This window comes from Bombus vosnesenskii, unplaced genomic scaffold, assembly GCF_011952255.1.
Source record: "Bombus vosnesenskii isolate JDL3184/JDL3185 unplaced genomic scaffold, Bvos_JDL3184-5_v1.1 scf7180000013304, whole genome shotgun sequence".
NCBI classification, from domain to species: Eukaryota; Metazoa; Arthropoda; class Insecta; order Hymenoptera; family Apidae; genus Bombus; species Bombus vosnesenskii.
Window position 1 is genome coordinate 3,947,615 of NW_022882953.1, and position 20,518 is coordinate 3,968,132.

The following is a 20,518-nucleotide window of genomic DNA, read 5'->3' on the forward strand; positions in this document are numbered from 1 at the left end:
AATAATTAATAAACTGTTTCGTTAATTTTGCACATCCGCGATAATATAATCTTAGAAAACAGTGTAATATAAATACATGGTACATATCTATAGGATGGCAGAAGAGAATTTTTGAAGAACATCAATAATTCTCTATTGGAATGAGGCATGTTTTGTATCGTAACAGGGAACATGTATGTATATCTAGGTGCCGTAAATTCTTCAAAAAGTAGTTGGACAGAATGGTCATGTATATTATTGAATTCAAATTTAGTTCAGAAGCTAAGTCAATTATCGTTTTCACAAAGAGATTCCATTTAGTCCCATTTTTATTGGTCTGTCTGTAAAGATAAGTATTTAGAGAAGTATAAATAAATAAATTTTTCACTGAAACTTTTCAATAGCGTTTATCAATGTGTTCCTTGGCGTTGTCTGTGCATTTCTTTGTCAAATGAGATGTATATATATAGTTTTATATTTATATACAAATTATATTAAGAGTTAGAAAGACTAGTAGTTTTATACTAACTTAGTTGTCAATACACTTATACAACGAGTCATTTATGCAGTGACCCTGCATTATAAGTAGGAAAACTTAAGAATCGTTTTCATATTTTGTGTTCAAAGATTTGAAATCTATTCAAGGCGATTCTCTTCACCTTTGTTTTCTGGTCATTTTGAGTGAAGTACACATAAAGCTCTGATAGTTCTTGCATCGAGAAGATCTGGAATCTTTACCAGGGAGAGTTTGTTAAGCTTTGCAATATTTTGCTTGGAAAGTGGATCACCTATCTATATTACATCAATACAGATATCAATTATTACTTTAATTAGTTATAAACTTAGACTCAGTATATATTATTACTGAACTGTAATGGCTTAATAATATTTCTTTACTTTCTGACAGTCAGAGGGACGATAGGTTTATAACAGTACGTGATATAAATTATAACTTTCCTTACTTCCTAGAAAACGTAATTCAAGACGCTATTAAAGATTTCTCTTTCATACAATTGTAATAACCTTATAATAACAGAAATTTTATAATAAAATAAACTAACGCTTGAATCCGTGTTGTACATATTTGTGCACAGGCAGTTTAATAATTGTACTTTAAGTAACTAAACTTTACTACTTGAACGCTCTTTACTAAATTAATATTTTAATAGATAATATAAACGAATTTTTGTGGCTTTTGATTGATTTCGGTTCACGTACCGTAAACCCACTCATCGTGTAACCATCTTTAGTTTTCATTGATAATAAACGATCATGGTTATAATTTCACGCAATTCTCTAACTAATTAACTTTGAGATTAAACGCACATATTGTTACTTCCTAAGTTTACAATGTCTATCTACTTGAACGGTCATTTAAGATTTCATTTATAACTATAACAACAACGATGATGACAATAGTTATGATTATGATTATGATTATGATAGTATAATGAATAATGATAAATAGCGATAATTACAACTTTATCATGATTAATTCTCATTCATGTTACTATGCAGTGTACGCTATTTGTTTTAATGGAATGTCTATCTTGATTTTCATTAGAGTTCAAATAAAACTACATCTGATATTGAGTATATTTTTTCCTATCAGAGCTATTTTTTTCATAGCCGTTACTTTCTCTTATTTTCGACTTAATAATAAATTCAACTTGTTTTGCATTAACATGGTCGATAAAAAATAAAAAATCATATGTTCGAGGTGGGTACAGAAACGTATTTAATATTTGATGGGAATGACGCACGCTACGTATGATCAACCGAATGAAGATAAAACGTCATTCTATCCCAATTGTTTCGAAAAATTTTAATTTCCTTAACTATGAGCAAATGTCATTAGGTTTCAATCAGTTTATGTGCCACTTTAGAAGTGTCTAATTTTATAACGGTGAGTTTCTCTACCAGTCTTTTCTCCTTCTCCGAACCTAGGCATTTTAATTATTAAAATCGTCATATTTTGAACCCTGTGTTTGACTTGTGTCTCGTTTTCAACAACATTTGTGTATGGCACAAATGAATATAGAGCTCACATAACTAATATGCGTATATTACTTTTACTTCTTCCACGCGGGTGCACTAATTGCGGGGAAGAATTTAGAATTCATATTTCTTCATTCTTCGTTCGCTATTATTTAACCCTGTCGCAAAATTTCATGTTACAATCTGCCAATCTTGAATTTGTATACTATACTGATGTTCAAAGATATACATATACCATTTTCCTTTAAAGTAGCTTGTTTCACTTTCTTTACTATAGGCATATAATACGCGTAGTATTTGGGATAACGGCAATAAAATTATTATTAACGATCGTTTAATAAATCGCCGCAAACATTTTCCTTCGTTTTCTTATTGCAAATATTATTATAGAAATCTTGATTAATTTTACAAAATTCACTTGCCCCCAATTACAGTTGGTTAGAAGAGTTCCAGTTTTGGCAATCCAGAAACGTGGAAGTCAATCATCGCTGTTGCTGCTAACGTTGTAAGGAAAGACTGTCAGTACGGTAGTATTCGATGATCTGATGTTAACCGCTGATAACACGGACGGTCCACTTGTTTCTACTGCATGCTAAAGCCTCCATAAGCTAGATCTTCGTGCTCCTGATCCTGATCCTGGCATGCATATACACAGTGATTTCATTAGGGCCAATAATAATTCGAATGACCTATTTCTATGTAAAATGATTATATCGAACGTACGTAGTGTTATGTGATCAATGCTAGATTTTCTACTAAAATGCTGCTAACGAATTGAAAATATTTAAGTGAGTGAGTGAGAACTAGCGAATTTTCAATTCCATCGTAAAAATATTAGTGGAGAACGCAATGGTACCGGCTTGTGTTTAACGACATCCTCCTTTATCTATGATTGTACCGACCAGCATGAGTAATGGCCACCATCTCTATGGGCAAGGAACCTCTTCGTTTGACGATCGGTTCAGGAATCGAGTCCTTTTTTCCTAGTTCCCTCTTCCATTTAAGCCATGTGCCATTATCGTTTCCATCTGTGGATCCTCCAGAGAACATTTCTGGTCCTCCGGAACTCCTTCTCCTCAATACCTTTTTCCGATTACGAGGCTTACCATTTATGCTACTCCTATTGAACATATCACGGCGTAATTCGGATATGTCTGCTGGCACTGAACCTCGCCGCGGTGACGGCATGCCAGGGCCGGTACTATCGATTATTCTTGTTATTCCGTTATTGTTGCTATTTCCGGTATTGTTATTATTATTGTTATTATTTATTGGGAGATTTTCTCGTTCATCTAGAAACATGCAGCTAGTAGTAACAAACTTCAAGCAAAAACTTGTTAATTACAATTTTAGTTATATAGCGTATATACATACTTGTTAAAGACAAGATATTGCCAAGAAGATTTCCAAGAGCAGTTTCTTGCGGGAGACTTGCTCTTCGAGGTCCTGCAACATTACCCTCTCGAGGTCCTAAGGCTAATCTATTAAAGCCACCGCCTGAAAATACAGCAAATATTATTATAATATTAGCCACGCTTTATTGATTTTATGGAGATTTAGAACAACTATTATTTGTTGTTCTCTTACCCTGTTGTCTAGTAATGTCATTTGGTACAGATCCACGCCTGGAACTATGATCAACCCTGGTTGGTATAGCTGGTACCGTAATGTCATCCAATCTAGACATGAGGCCAACTGGAGCAGAGCCACGTCGTCTGGTCCATGACTAAATAATGATCGACAACATACTTTAATTTGAACTCGTACTTAGATGAAATAGAAATTAAAATATTGCAGTAAATATAATTATAATTTCTGTGCTGCCATTTCTAAGTTACACAATTATTTCTTTATAATTCATTATTATATTAACTACTCAAATTTATAAATTATTATTTTTAAACAAATTAATTGTTCAAAAGATCTAGAAGCTGTATATTAGGCATTGAATATATTACGGAACTTTACCTGACTTCCCTTTCTAGACAAACTAATTCCTTTTGTGTCTTCTATCGCTCGCGGATCAACGTTCTCCTTCATCTGTATATCCATACTTAGTTTGGCTACCTTTGAATTTCGTTCTTTCATAGGATCCGGATCCCGTTTGTTACCGATAGAAACAATCTCGTTATTCGTATCTGCTCTTCGCGAGTCGCTACCACTGTCGCTCGACGAAGACACGTTCTGAACAAGGGGCGGCGAATCTGGAGGGCTACCAATAAAGAACACTTTATGTGTGCTAAGTTCGGAGGATACTGGTATCGCGGTAAATCGTCTACCACTGGTATCAGTCGTTATTGTCTTAGTTTCTGGCACAGGAGTTGAGTATCTTCGTAATTCGGAGTTGGTGCACTTTGGTTTCGTAGTAACGGTTATCGAACCATACTGTTCAGATTTATTTAATATTGTAGTCCGTTGCTCCTCGCTTATCGACTTTTCACTTTCTAATATCGTCTTCGAGACGAAGATAGTACCTGGCTTAGATTCTTCCTCGATGCTGTGACCATCCTTGTCGGTACGTGAACCGGCTAAAGACGCGTAGAAGACATGCGTGGAATCTGTTCCTTGAGCAGAAGTTGGTCGTTTGTATCGATTTTTTAAGCTGATATCTTCTATACGGATCGTTTGAACCGAATGACGACGTGGATATTCGATAGTTGGTACGGGTTCTGTTTTCTGTCTAAATGTTTCCGGAATCGCAGAACCTCGTCTCTTATTTAACATATTTACTTCTTTCGACATTACAACGTTACTGGTATCCATTTCTTTTGACGGGGGAGTACCGCAGCGGCCATCCGAGCACGATTTCTCTTTCACCGAGCACGAGGAAGAAGCCGAACTGTCTGCCTCTAATAAGATCTGTGAGTAACATTGCGACATCTCCGCGGTCGTGGACAAGTACCTTGTTCTGACATACGGTTGTAGTGGAGGGAAGGTCTGTTGTCTCGTCAGTTGTTTCGTCTGCGTACTTGGCTTTTCCACATCCGATTGTAATACCGTGCTTAATCTCGAGGCTTCAGTGCTATTCGTGATACTGGCTATGCTGGTTTCTGGCAGAAGACTTTCAGCACTGACCGGTCTTTCCCCTGTATTACTGGCACTCGGGGAAAGTTCGGGTATACTAGTCTTGGACGATAATAAAGACATCGAGCTTGGATCTAAAAGACTTTGGTCATCTAATTTCCATAAAAGATTTCTCGATTTGCTCTGTTCGGTCGGTAGACTCTCACGCCTAACGTTACTTCGTGGAAGAAGAGTCATAGGTTGCGTGATACTTAATGGTACGGAATGGCGTCTTCCAACGCGTTCCAGACCAATTCGCGCTGGCAGACTCTGCATCTTAGAGGATTGAACGTACGCAGCTGGTATCAGCAAATCGATACTTGCTGTATCCTCTTCCGCAGCTGGATCTCCCACAGAGCTGACGGCGTCTTCCACCTCCTCGAGTTCTGAGATTTCCGTTTCCGTATCCTTCGCTGTTTCTTGCAGAATTAAAGCTTCCCATTTCTTCTGATTTGTACGCAGGTGTTCCATTAACGATACACTGAGACCATCGCCCAGGAAACGATGCCATTCCTCGTATAGAGGCGTCACCACGAATTTAAAGAATCCAGCCTGTATCTTTGGTATGCTAGTGGTATGCCGATCACATAATGGCGTCACCGGAAGGTTTAGACGACGTTCGTAATCACCTTGACGAAAGAATTCTTCGCATACTTTGTGCGACCACTTCTGCGAGATGTCCCAAGGTCTGCACGGGTTCGATATGTCGGCACATTTCAGGGCTATTTGCAGAATGAAATGCCGATCATCTGCGCGTCTCATTTCCAGCAGGTTATCGTCCAAGTAATGCTGCAAACATACGGCAGAAGAACGATGAAATATGATAAAAAGAAGATATTAAATTGATATGAAAACGATAGAAGAAATAGAGTCCTCTCTCTCTCTCTCTCTCTTCCTTTGCTTTCACGCAATTTTCTTTCCTAGTACGTATTTATATTTATAGATAAAATAGAGATCGCATAAAAATTCAATATCTTTAATGAATTTGATATTATCGTTTGGTTACTCGAGTTTTAGTATATTGTTCATATGTTACGATGCGCGAACCGTTCTTTAATGAAAACTGCTGTATTGTCTGAAGAAAGTTTGTTGGATCGAAAAGACTGTTTCCATCAATTTCTTATATTTTCTCAGACGCAAAGAGATATTCGTTAAAAATAAGCCAAATACATCTTCTTTGTAAAATCTCTTTTTTTCAAAGTATTTTTTGTATCGATAAATAGCTAGCGTGTGAATATTGCCTATAAGATGACGAATGTTAACAAGATTTTTCACAGCTTACTTTGAATCGAATGAGAAACTCTTGTTGTCTGGTGATGTCTGTCGCTAAAATCAACGAACTGATGTGCCGCTGCAGTTCTGGCCTCACGTTGGCTGGCAGTTGATCGGAAACTCCGCTCTCCAGAAGACATCCTATCGCTGATCTCCAATGATGGTTCTCAAGAACCGACGTGTTCTGGGAAACCGTCAACGAACGTTTCTCACCAGTTCTACGCAGCTGTGTATTAAACATGCCGAAAATTGCGTCGACTTACTTGATAGAGAGCAGCCAAGTGATTGCTCGTGGCAACTAGGAACGGTTGATTGACGCCTGGATGATCCAGATCGTGCGTCACCGCGGCAATCAGCGACGCCATAATCTCCAAGTTGGTTAAGTGCGCCCTGATCTGTAAATTTACAACGTTGCATATCTCATTATGCTTCATCTTTTACAAGCCATAAAATCTTGTCGTATATACTTACTTTTTCCTCTTGGAGGAAGCAGTGCATCGCCTGCGTCACATCGGTCGCGTGTATACTGTTGTGGTAAGGATTTGTGCTGTGATAACCCTCCTCGATGAAGGCTGAATGGGAGAAGACGGAGTATGATTAAATTGTTTGCCATATGTTTTTTAGATCTTGCGTGGCTGTTTTAAATAAAAATTAGCTTAAACGATAGGAATCACCGTTTAAACGAATTACAAAGAATAAGAGTTGCTCACGCGAGTTTCTTCGCATCTAACGTGTTATGTGTATTGGAAACGTACAACTTTATCAATTTCGTTGTTTAAATGATGTAACGATGTAATAAAAGATACGAGCGAAAGGGTTCGATAAAATTTCTATTTTTCTGTAATTTAAACTTCTATCGCGATCTCTTATTTAACAACTAGCTCTTGCCCGCGTGCTTGTTCGCGTGGATATACGGAACGATTTTTAAGCAGCTGAATTTTACGTGTTTTTTATACTAACAGTTAGGTGATTCTTCGTAGTAAAGAGTATTACATTATAAAAGGATTCGATCTCAGAACAAACACCACGTGAACAGTAATCATCGTTGCTTGAGTTTTACCAAATATGGGAGCGCATACAATTTGGATGCCAGGCTATCTCTCATCTTCTAAGAAATGGATCGAGGTGAAACATAATCTATCGTCTTTCTCGAATACTAAGTTATAGAACAGAGAAAACCCCATGAAAATCGGTTCAGTAGTTTTTACGTGATACGAGACAAGCAAAGGCAGACAAAAATTCCAAAAATTACCTTTTCTCCATTCCGTAATTTATGATCTGTTCCTGGATGATTGGGGGTTTCATTTTCTTTTATTCAATGTGTAGACACAATCCTTCTACTGTTTCATTATATGTATATAAATGTTTTAATTTTCATACAAAATGAGTTTTTAATAGAACGATAAAAGACATAAAGAGTACGGAACGTGCAAACGAATCGAAGATGAAAGAGGAAAAAGGAGATGAGAAGAGAGATGAAGAAGCGACTGAATCGAAGATGATAACGAGATATTAGTTCGTAGTTAATTTATGTCAAGAAATGCAAAGTACCGAATCGAAGATTACTTGGTAAATAAATTTTTGATAATAAATAAATTAATAAATAAAACAAGGGATCGAAAAAGTAACATAATTAAAAATGTCTCGAGGCTACGGCGAAGTTAGATCGCAGACTCTGCAAGCATCGAAGAACATGAGGATGTAACAAAATTATCATTCTTAATATTCCACAACAATTTCCACGCGAGTTTTTACGCTTAATTAATTGTAACGATATAACTCCCCAACAATGAACGATTGCGCAACAGAAAACCACAAATTATTTCATCCAATATTTTAGGTAAATCTCCTCGGGCTTTGTCTTGTAAATCCTTTAAAATACCTTCGAACAAATAATACGGTCGATCATCTCGATACTTTTTTCAATAATTATTATCCATCATCCTCTCTATCGAGAGAAACTGCAACAATTATCCTCGCGTAGCCAAGTTTGTTTTAGTCGACCGATTGCGGACTTAAATATTCACGTAACCCCATCCAACCTCTCTTTTATACATGTCGCTACATAAATCCTGTTTGTATGGAAATTTTATACAGAATAAATAAATAATAAGCGTCGTGTACAGTCTATAAATACGAATACGTACGGCGCGTAAAGAGGGCTGTTTCTCTTCACGGGACTCTCCCCTTTTGAATATTTAATGGTGACGAATAGCTTCCGACCTGTATTCCATGCCCGACGATGACGTAAAAATTTCGTGCAGAAAGAGAGCAACGATCATTAATACGGAGGTATACGCGGCTTTTGCCCTTCACGGAAACGCAGTATCGGAGAAACGGGAGCGATACAGTGGCTTGCGAAGGTATTCGAACAGTTACCATCGAGTTTTGTTTACGAATGTGTCGTGTGTATTATACGAGTACGAAACTTGGTGATATTACGAACGAGTTTATAATTTCTAAATTAAATCGCGTCTTACGAAAATTCAAAAAGTGTCTGACTACGTTTTTAGCGCGGCGTATATTTATGTGCGTTTACGTGGTTAACGCGGGTTTTGACGAAGTGATCGCTTTCGCTATTTACTTACCGAACAATTTCCACACGGTTACCACGTCCAGGTTGAAGTACTCCAGAAGTCCGTACCAGTGGAAAAGGTGGACGCATAGTACCGGAAGCGAACGTCCTGAAAATCAAACGCAACGTGATGCGACGGGAATGGTATCTAAGCTGTAAGTCGAGCTACCGTGTCGTCGAGTTAAAACCTTATGGACATTAAATAACAGTAAACTGAAACTACTTTAAAGCAGAAAAATTCCAAATGATGAAAGGAAGATAGATAAAACGAGGGGAGAGGAAGGAATAAAGAAGACATTAATAACGTTTACACGGATGCGATTCACACTTCTAATAGCTTTTACTCTTTAGTATTATTTGTATAAAATTTTCATAAATTTAATTAATATCACAAAGACACTGTATACGATTAAAGTTTCATTAGAAAAAAAAAAGAAAAACATATTTCATATGCATTCAAGTTGGTAATAATTAACAGCAAAGCCGGTTAACACGTCGACTGTCACGCGAATTTTATATATTTTACCCTGGAAGCCACGATAGATTATACGCGACACCATGACATTTACATTTTGCAAAATATTATATTGTATTTAGTGCATTTTCTTCTAATTATTATCTCGATATTATCCAAATCGTTTACATTGTTGAAAATTTGTTAGTCTATGAAATTTGTCTTGTTTTAATCTACTGAGAATCAACGTTGGTTTAATACAACACTTCGTTTTCAATTTTTCTAATCAATTTACATTCTCCAGTTCTGTTTCCTGACACTGTGGCTATGGAAAGGAAATTCCAAGGATTCGTTTAATATTTCTTTTACATCACTATTTCTCCCATCTAGATTCTACAATTTTATGAAATTGAAAATTGTCGGAAATCGAAGTGCAGTAGAACCCCCCTTATCCGAACACCTATTATCCGAATATCCGAACGCTCTATCATCCGAACACGATATTTCCTAGTAACGGATGCCTCTTTCCGTTTCAAATATGTACATACGTATTTCATTCGTATACAATAGTATTCACATACGAAACATAGTGACCATACACAATGTATTCTTTTCTCTATTCGAGAATGAATTCGATAGTGAAAAATTCGGATGAATTTTGATTTGAAGAATTCAGTGTAGAACTAATAGCGCTTTAACTATGAAAACAAAATACCACATAATTGAAAAACTCGAAAGCGATGTAACTGTAACAGAATTAGCAGAAATACACGGTGCCGGGAAAGCCACGATCGCAGATCGCATTAAAATTCACATTAAAAAGCAAAAAGATGATATCGATCATTATCCAAAGTACGTGGATTCCTCGGTAAATGCAACAGCGGAAAAACCTTCGAAATATACCGACGTAATGAAATGATTTTAGATAAACATAAAGCGATAAAAACAATTAATAACGACGATTTTAAACAAATGGAAAAAACGAACGAAAGAGTGTTAATTGGAATGGTGCTTTCTCACGTCACGGAAAAAGGCTTCGATGGTTCAAAGTAGAAAAAGAACCTAACTCTGTGCGGTTACTTACGTTGAAAGAATTGCGTTATTTAGCAGGCAAAAAGATACCAGATCCATATTTAAAGAAATTGCCAATCGACGTTAATCAGTCTTTGAACAGATGAAATTTTACGTCAGAAACGTGATTGTTCTGTTCTTCGAAAATTCCATTGTTCCAACAATTTTGTCTCCCTGTTACTCCACTGTATTTATCACGTTGTGATAAATTATCGGGTTTGTCCTTAATCAGTTAGTCGTTCTAAAAAATTTCATAACGTCGGCTATCGATGACCACCGAGCGTGTAAATTAATAACTGCACCGGACTTAAACAGGACCAATCGAAAATGTTCTCGCTTTCTCATAAATATCACGGTTTCTCAGTTTGCTCCGGCTCGTGCCAAATAAATCAAGCTGCGCGTGAATATTGGATCGCGATGGATCGCGAGGATTCTCGCGGATCCTGCAGGTTGGAAAAGCGAAATACTCTTATTTCAAGCGAGAACCACCCTTTTTTTCGATACCACGCGTTCCGCTGCTCTTTGCATGCTCACACGCGGTTTTGACGTTGAATGATAAATCGGGTCGGTATTACGTTAAAAGCGACGCTTCTTTCTAGGAATTTCTTTTCTGGTTTTTTTTTTATATTTTCAAAGATTCTTTTTCACACATGACGGTGAATATCGAGATGCTGGTGCATGTTCCGCTGCAAAATCCAATTTTTAGAAAGCGTGCATCGATGGTGAATTATGTATCTGCTGTTTATTGCAGCTTTTTCGCTACGTGAAGGTTTTATGGTGCTTTCTTTGTATTACAGAAAACTCCTAAATTTATCGCTCTATTGTGGCCTATAAATTTATAAAATTGCCTTTTTCTCTATGTTATTGTACAAACGAAAAATAGATCAATGCATCTGCTGTTTTCTTTTTACATTATACCGTCGATATTTCATTAGCAAATACAATTTTATCCAATTTTCTTCGTATATCAAACGATCCGTAAATTGTTAATTTTCTTCGAATAATAAAATTATCGTTTTTATTTCGTGCTAGGTTCGTGCTAGATGTATATAATATTTTTCCAAAAATTGTGAAATCTTTTTACAGGACGATTGTACTTGAGTACCTTGTTAAAATTTTATTTACCAAGATTTAGCTTGAAGGAATAAACCGAGGTAGAAACAAAATGTATCAAGCAGGCAGGTACACGAAAACATTGTAATAGGCATAAGCTTCGGTATAATGAATGAATAGAGTACAATACGATACAACGTTAAAATTTTATTTAAATTTGTATAATTTTTGTAATAGCTTTTAAAAAGGAATTGAATTATTTACATTTCCTGAATGACGAAGTTTGTATTCTACTGTATGGCGCCAACCTGTAGTGAAATTATTTTCTCACGGATATCATTCGTTTAGATTTGGTATCGTATTGTTGCTGTAAGGCATCTTCTCGTTTGAATTCATGCAACAGACAGAAACGACTTCTCGGAAGAAATACTTTGTTTGTGAAAGACATTTTGCAATATTAACAGGGCAGAAGCAAAACGCCGTACCAGCCAGTTTGCTTTATAAAATACATAATACAACGCTGAAGCTTTCAGTACGTGGATAACGTAAACATTCTCTCGTGGCGGGGCGTGGGTATTAATAAAACATTATACACAAAAATCCGCGAGAATCCCGCAACAACCCGATGGAACAAACAGCTCCGGTAGGTATTTAAATTACAGGATAAATAAAAAAATTGAGAATATCTTTCTCTGAACAACTATCAAATCTTATTTTTACTAGAAACTGTAATGTGCATTTTACTTTGGTATTATCAAAGTGACATATAGTATTAAACATTTAATGAAATAGAATATAAAAAAATATTCAACATAGCAAATATAAATATAAAAAAGGTAGATATAAATATTCACTGCATCATCATAATCTATTGGCAATAGGAATATTCTCCACCCTTTTACCAAGTAATGCATATTAAACCTTGATCAGCTGAAATTTACTTGTATCAGCTTTTATTCGCATTGCAGACGAACATCAGGCTGCCTCAACTTTGCGATCGAGAATTTTGCAAACTTTGTTATAAATTATTCTAATAATTAATAAATACTAGTCGTGCAATTTTCATAACCGGGAAAAATATGCTTCTCGATCAGTTATTTGTTGAAAATAGCAGAAAAACGATTAAACGTTATCAAAATATAAAAAATTCAACGGAGAGGATTGTTATTTATTTGTAATTAGATATTTCAAGCAAACAGATTGACTTGGTTTAAAAAATTCAATTAAAAGCATGCAATTCCTACAAAGCACGGAACGTATTAATGATTCAATTGATGCAATAAAACTTTTCGTTCGAACGTAAATATCTTCAACCAATTTACTCCATTCGATTATTAATTTAATCTTTTGGAAAATAGCTGCCTAACCTCGAGCTTTCGTCTATCGCTTTCAAATTCGACGTGTTCGCGTTGTCGAGGTTCAACGAGCCACGAAACAAGCAAACTTCTTTTCTTTCTCTTCTTCTTTCTTAATTGCTTACCTCCCGTTACCGTTTCCAGCGTGAACGCGTTAAATCGCCAGTTGCTAGCCTTCTGTAACACGCACTGCAACAAACCATCAAATATCGCATTAGGTCGACAGTGAAATAGACGATCGCCGCTAGAAAGGGTTGAAACGTGTTCCCGAGCACAATGTCACTGTAATGGAACAACCGTGTCCATTTCTCGAGAATATAATAAAATAAATCATTAAGGATCTGGAACGTGGCTCTGTTAATCGAACTCTCTCGTGTCGTTTCGTGAAATATCTCGGAGCAATAGCAAGCTTCAATAAACGTGTAATAATACATACGTGGGGCAGTGATTCAAAGAGAGCTTTCAGTAAATTTCAAACGTTCTGCTATAGAAACTTTTGAACGTATGGAATACGAAAGTTTCGCAGAATGCTTGCCACATGTACCTTTGCGTTTATTTCGTTTATTAGAGAACAGAATTAATAGCAAATTAAGGATATGACTAATAATTAAATTGATGTAATTATTATATAGTACCTTTATATATATACATAGGTAATACTTAATTGTTTTGCGGATAATATTTTTTTGGCCGTATACACGGTATCTCAGTTACGCGAGATTAACTAGATATCTGTCTTATTTACGATTGTATGAAAAAACTTCTCAGGGCGAAGCTAAACTATTTCAAGAAGCATGTGTAACGGTGGGAAGAATTTTTTCTCAAGTTCATCTTTTCTAGAAGATTTCAAGGTTATCGGTGTATTTTTAAATGATACCCTATATTTTTCGACCTTGGGAAAAAAATTGTGCCCTGAAATAATTTAACTTTGTCCTGATAAGCTTCTCATTCAATCGTAAATAATATTTAGGTGATCTAATCGAGGCACTATACATTTACAAATATATATTAATATTATACGCGATTTAGATAATATAATATAATATTCAGTTTATTATCGAAGATGATCGTAGGAAAACAAATTATATCGTGCGAAATTTCGTATCAAGGTTAAGCAAGCTACGCAAGTTTGTAATGAACGATAACGACAAGACTGAACTTTGTAACAGAAATCATTCCTACATAAACGAAATTAATCTCTATCGCTGAATTTTACAAAAAATACAAGCAGTAACGAACAACAAGTAAAATTTTACTTTTAATACGACATGACCATTTGTATCTTTAAATAATAGAATTTAGGGACGTGTAAATACATTTAATTGACGTTAGAAAATATATTATCTTAAAGTGAATGCGCGTGAATATTTTGCACACACTTCTTATAATAATATTGACGTTCAACTTTTTAAAATCGACGTGAATTTAAATTAATAACGAAAGTGTAAGGAGGTTCAAATGGATTTTAGATAGAAGGTCTTCATCTTCTTTCACTTTAAAAGGGTGGAACAAATTGAAACTTGGATGAATATGCTGCTAAATGTACCCTTATGCCATTAAGCACAAGATGGAATATTGATCCTCCGAGTGTGTGTGTATTCTATATATATATATATATATATATATATATAAATATATATAGAATGGGTCATGCATTTATTAAATTTATAAGTATAACAAAAAATTTGTTCAAATTTAGCTACATGTAACTTATTATTCTCCGTTTTTACAACTATTCTGATTAACAGATAAAATTAAAATGATGGAAATTACGCTTCGAATTTCAGCATGTTGAACATTACGAAATTATGTATATGTGTTTTGTAAATTTTTTTAACAACTGTACAGGAATAATTCCTATTAAAGTGTAATCTCTTCTTTCAGTACAATGATAAAATTCATATTTCCGTCCATTAAAAAACACATTTTCAGCATTTCTAAAAAAAAAAAGAAAAAAGTAGACATTATTATTTTTTCTCTGTAAACTAAAATTATCTTGCAATCAAACATCTTCTTTCTTTTATAGTTACGAGCATGATTAAGTAAACTCGATCCTTTTTTATTCTTTAAAAAATTACGCTTTACGCATCGGTGTTATTGTTCTCGTAATACAGCGATATTTCCCTTTTTCTATGGAACATGAGAATCAACGAACGCGTAAATTCTAAGCAGAATCAATGACTTTCACCCAGTATCACGATCATTACTGACCAGCAATGTATTAGCATTTAACCGGTTAAATTGCACAAAGGTTCTGATCATTCGACCGGTGTCATCGGTTTTCCGCTTCAATTACATAACAGTTTAAGTGTCTTAACTACTTCGGATTTTATCGATCCGATTACCCGGACCGGTTCCGTTAATTAATTGGTTTTTTTATTTCGATCTAATAAGTTGTACAAAATCAGTCAGAAAAAATGAAGCGTCGTGGATGTAACAGTAAATTACATGCATCTACTGATCTTTTTCCGCAATTATCTCGCTTATCTACTTTAACATCAACGACCTTCTATGTCGCTTTAGATCTTGTTTGTCCCGTTGGATTTGTTTTTATTTCATTAGTTTTTAATTCATATTCGCTAATTAAATTCTATTTAAGTACTTAGGTATTACTTAGTAATTAAGTATTAACTAGTTTCAGTAATTACAATTACTAATTGAAGAGTGCTTGTAAAAAAACACTGTAAGTGCTAAGAAACGAGTTTTTCAGGAGGAAAAGAAAACTTGTGCATGATAATTTCACAAATTCATGAAAAAGGAAAGTGTATCTGCAGAAGAAAATTACGTTCGTGCTATCTGTTAGTTGTAAAAACGATTCAATGTTTCAATCATTTAGATAGATGGTATAAACGAAAGTTAAATATCAGTTAACTAGAAACGACATCATGAAACCATTCTCTAGCATTATTAATAAATATTTAGAAATGGAAATTGCACATAAATTTTATACTACAGTATTTTCATTGGTACGTAGAATAATTTCCAATAAAAAATCAAAATTTTTCAATTTTGGCACTTACAGTGTTTTATTTCAATTTTGGTTCAATTATTCACTCACCTGGGTAACTTTCCTGCTTTTGCATCGCTAATGTGTTCTTTTTCCAATCGGTTAATAAAATAATATAAAATAAAATAAAATCAGAGGCTTATAACTTCCGCTTAGTATGTCATATTTTTTTACATTACTTCCGGGGATTGAAGCGAAGAACAGCAAGAAAATTAACACGCAGATCGAAAATTTTCATTTCGTATCGAGATTTTTCAAAGTATATGTACGTAAGACAAAAAGTTTCACGAATCTCCAAATCCTCGGTACTTATATCGATGCCGTAAACAATGTATCCTGTCTGCTGGAAAGTTTAAAACAGTATCTCAAGAGGAAACAACTACCTTTCGGTTGGGAGACTATTTGAAGTTTCGCGAAGTTTCTTCTTCGCGTTGCTTGTATCGATATCAATTTTCGGGAAGTTTCGGGGTCTTCAAGTTTCGAAACTTGAAAGATTGGAACGTTCTTCTAGACGATTGGTAAACTTGAAGATTTGGAAATACGAAGATACGAAAGTTTCGATATTAAAAAATAAAAAAATTAACAAACTTGGCATTTGTCTTCGAACGGAATATATGAACCATCTAGTTTTCGATTTCATACACGTTACATATATTTTATTATCGAGGTAATGACGCAGCTTTGACACAGATATAACGCGATACGATTATTCCGTAATTTATGATCCAGCTTTCAACAACTTTGATCAAAGATACTAATATAAACAACTAAACTTAACTTCAAAATATTAGCTCAAAAGTCTCCCGACGTTCTATAACACGAGATAGCGCAGTCTAGTTTGTCTTAAACTGCAATTCACTATGTCACGATCTAAACTCGAAGAACAATTTAAACAAAAATAATCTACAAGCTTTCCTCTCATTCGTTACGTTTCAACTTCGACATTTCCAACTTTTTAATCTGATATTAAAAAAAAAAAAAAAAGAGAAGAAGAAGAAACGAAAAACCTTGTATAGTTTACCTTCAAGATTTCCAAGTTTTTAATCCAATATTAAGAAGTATAGTTTATAAAACATTCAATGATATCCTTTCCTTATATATTCCTTTCTTACAAGCTTTCCACTTTATTCAAATATAAAATTTAATATCCTATAAAATCTGTATACGTTCTATTCCTTTAACCAACTTCCCTTAATAACACGAATGAAATATCGAAACGATACGTATCGTAAGATACGCCGAATCTTATAGATAACAGTGGATACGATTCCGAGAAAACGGCATCTTTTTACGCATATACATATAAGGTTAAATCCTCGTCGATCAATGGCTTACCTGAACCAGGCCGTGGAAGATATCGTCCAGGATACCAGGCTCTTCGGTTAAGGATCTCGTGGTAAGCCTCTTACGGCGTCTCTTGTGCATCGTCAGGAATCGACCGGTGGGTCTGGGCCTGGAACGACCGATATCCAAACTCTCTAGCAGGCTGCGGTCTACCTCTGACAAGCGTCTAAACGTCGTATCTGTCCTGGCTTCATTGCGCACTTCCGTCAAAGTCACCGATACGCCGGATGCTGGCAATGCGGCATTTTCTGCGAACCGATTCGAAGAAATCGTTAGATGTGAATCGCGTGAATCGTAAGATGAAATATGTCGCGCGATTTTAACGCCTTAAAGGTACATAGGTGCGCATGTTTCTTCGAGAGTAAAATTATCGCCAGTTGCTTTCGAAAGTGTACGTAAATGGACAGTTGCGTAAATGGACAGCGACTATCCAAGTCACTGTCAGATCGGATAGTCACTCTCAACGCAGTGTCCTGTCAGCTTGCGAAAAATATTCACGAGGGCAGCTCTACAGCAATAACAGTTTCACTGTGTATTCGTTTGTCAGTTGTTCTCGCGAGTACTTCTCGTAAGAGTGGACAATACGTTGAGAGCGACCGCACGAGTCGCCATAAGATGAAAAGTCGCTCTCAACACTTTAAAGGTAGTACAGATTAAAGACAGGTGACCGTGTTCTTTGCTTACGATTCTAACAGGTAAATTTCTTTGTTGCTCTTTTATCTTATTTTAGGTTCTAATAGTATTGTATATTCAAAAGCGTATATTCAAGAAGATTGCAGGTAAATTTTTCTCTGGAAAACTAATAATTCTCATTTATGCTCTGTTGTCCGTGCTATCAGAGATTTGACATTAAGGTAGGTTTCTATTTGAACATAAAGCTATCGCGAGTTGCTCTCGAGAGTATTTCTCACAAGTGGACACTACGTCAAGATACTCTTGAGAGCAATTCGCGATAGTTTTACTTTCAAGTGGACTTTTATCTTAACATTAAAAATAACGCTAAATAACACGATGACGTTTATCAATGAAAACATGGAATTTTTTTAACAATAAAATAAACCAAGTACGAAGAGGAATATGACATAAAATACAGGCTCTCTTCTTTGTAAATATGTGGGCGTTTTTCGAATAATTGATTCCACGTAAATATCGAGATAACAAAGAAAGTTTACGTGTCATGAATGGTGGGTGACATTTAGCTTTTGATGTTACCCGCAATTTATCTTTGTACTAGAAGGTCAATGGTTGAAATAAAGACAAACAATGGTCTTATGGAATTGTAGGATTTATGTTTTTGAGATGCTGTACATTGTGAGCATCGAATTTGTTTTTGTCACAATTTGTATATCACGTTGCACATCGTTGCACATTTATCTCGAGAAATATTACCATTCGATATTAAAAGTAGCATTAAAGTAAAATTATTTTTTAAATCAAACCGCTCTGGAGATCTTTTTCTATAGTTGCAGTCACGAAATGAATCTTTCATAAATTATAAATACAGTAAACTGATGATCACTGGAAGATTAATTCTACGTCAGCGCGATACTGCGATTCTCCGTTTGTCGAGATTGAACGCAAACAAAAATGGTCAATGACGATGAATACGCAGAAATATAATAATCTATATCGGGGCTCGTGTTCGGAATTATTAAGAGTATTGTTGCGAGAGTATGACGCTCGCTGCTTGTGTAAATATTCTGCTGGAAACAATAAGTAGACGGTCACGTGCCTGGATGATTCAATAATATTATGCTTTTATTGTTAATAAATTATAAAAAATAATTTCTCTCGCAGACTAAGAAAATTGGATCTTGAAAGGTTCGAAGAAGCCGAGGATAAAGAGTTTTCCAGATGACAAGACGATAGAAGACGTTAACTTTGTTACTGAATATTAACTTTTAAAAGAAAATTCTATCGTTAGTGGTATTTTTCTACAGATTACTGTCATTAATTGACTATAATTTGTCCACAATTATTATAACCAAAGCGCAGTCTCTCAAAAATTGTCACATTTTCTTTACAATTATATATAATTTGTTTCATATTTACGAAGCTCTGCAAGTGTTTCTAATACTATTAACATATATTAATTTACTTTTTGTTATAATTTTAGGAAATATTATATTGTAGAAAATATACTATAATTTTGGCTAATCACTCTTCCTTTAAACAGACCTTACACGCTTTACTTGAATAAAATTAGTGGCTAAACAAAATTACTAGACTTAATTTTACTCGGTTTCTCAGTCGGTTGCATTGTAGAGTTTACAATGGAAAGATAGAAACATAATGGGAATTTTCACATGCGCGCAGAATACAGGACTTGACCTTAATTAACAAATTCCCAACTTTTCGCTTACCTGCACAACTACACTTTTCAAAATCGATTCATCCACTTTTCTCCTATTTCCAACCTTTTGCATGCTTTTTTTCCCAGAATACATCCACTCGATAACGAAACTTGTCCTTCATTGGAAAAAGAAGAAAAAGAATTTTCCTTAGAATTTACACGTTTACGTAACGATGTCTCATCTAGAGAGCGATTCGGTTGAAACGCGTCCAAGTAAATAAAATAAAAGAACTCCGTGCTTATGTAAGATAAAAAAATTTAATTTTAAACCAATTAATCGATGCTATCTTAGAACCTACATTGACACCTAGCTTCCATGTGCACGAGAGTTGACCTTAATTAACAAATTTCCAATTTCCCAACTGCCTATACAATCCCAGTTCGTTAGGTTCAATCTATTCATGGTCCTTCGCAGAAGTTAACATTTTTTATTGCAATTTTATTTTAAGGAATACCGAAACAACAACTTCATGTCTTTTGGATATATAAGGTGTTCACGCTATTAGTTTTCAGCGATTTTCTCATAAACGACAAGCATGAGGGGAAAAAACGAAAGAGGAGAAAGACTGGTCCAATGTGATCTATATATTCGGGACAATATTCTTCCCGCAAGTGCAAAAATGCTCGCGCATTTTCTAGTTTAAAAGATATTTTAACTTTAATTTTGTAGAGTATCAAAAACGAGAAAAGACGTAACGCAGTATTATTGTATTTATGTCTTCTTTGTCTTTTATATGATAAACTCTAAAAAATTGAAGTTAAAATATTTAGTTTTAAATTAGTAATCAGTTTTCGATCGTGTTACCCTAATACATTTTTTTCGTAGAAGACGAGAGGGTTCGATGTGCGCGAAACGAAACGGGAGGTTTCCGTTTAAAAGAATAGCGCAGCTGCAGAACGCACGTGCATTTACGCACTTGCGAGGAAAATATTATCGTAAATATGTACATCACTTTGAATCATTCGTCTTCTCCCTCTTTCATTTTCTCCTCAT

The 20,518-nt window shown here is 35.1% G+C and overlaps 1 protein-coding gene across 11 annotated transcripts in view; it reads right to left on the reverse strand.

Moving 5' to 3' along the window:
• Positions 1-155: 155 nt before the first annotated feature.
• LOC117234376 overlaps positions 156-20,518 on the reverse strand; it is a 135,902-nt gene continuing 115,539 nt past the window's right edge. For 6 of the 11 annotated variants that reach the window (XM_033495511.1, XM_033495509.1, XM_033495512.1 and 3 more), the window contains 11 exons: positions 17,163-17,419; positions 12,946-13,009; positions 8,901-8,996; positions 6,784-6,884; positions 6,576-6,707; positions 6,323-6,496; positions 3,946-5,829; positions 3,565-3,703; positions 3,352-3,474; positions 2,880-3,269; positions 2,570-2,613 (listed from right to left, as the gene is read on the reverse strand). In XM_033495511.1, coding sequence (XP_033351402.1) covers positions 2,570-2,613; positions 2,880-3,269; positions 3,352-3,474; positions 3,565-3,703; positions 3,946-5,829; positions 6,323-6,496; positions 6,576-6,707; positions 6,784-6,884; positions 8,901-8,996; positions 12,946-13,009; positions 17,163-17,419 — 3,404 coding nt within the window. Of the gene's footprint in view, positions 2,614-2,833; positions 3,270-3,351; positions 3,475-3,564; positions 3,704-3,945; positions 5,830-6,322; positions 6,497-6,575; positions 6,708-6,783; positions 6,885-8,900; positions 8,997-12,945; positions 13,010-17,162; positions 17,420-20,518 lie in introns of all 11 variants that reach the window. The other 5 variants (XM_033495514.1, XM_033495505.1, XM_033495515.1 and 2 more) reach the window with 4 other exon arrangements.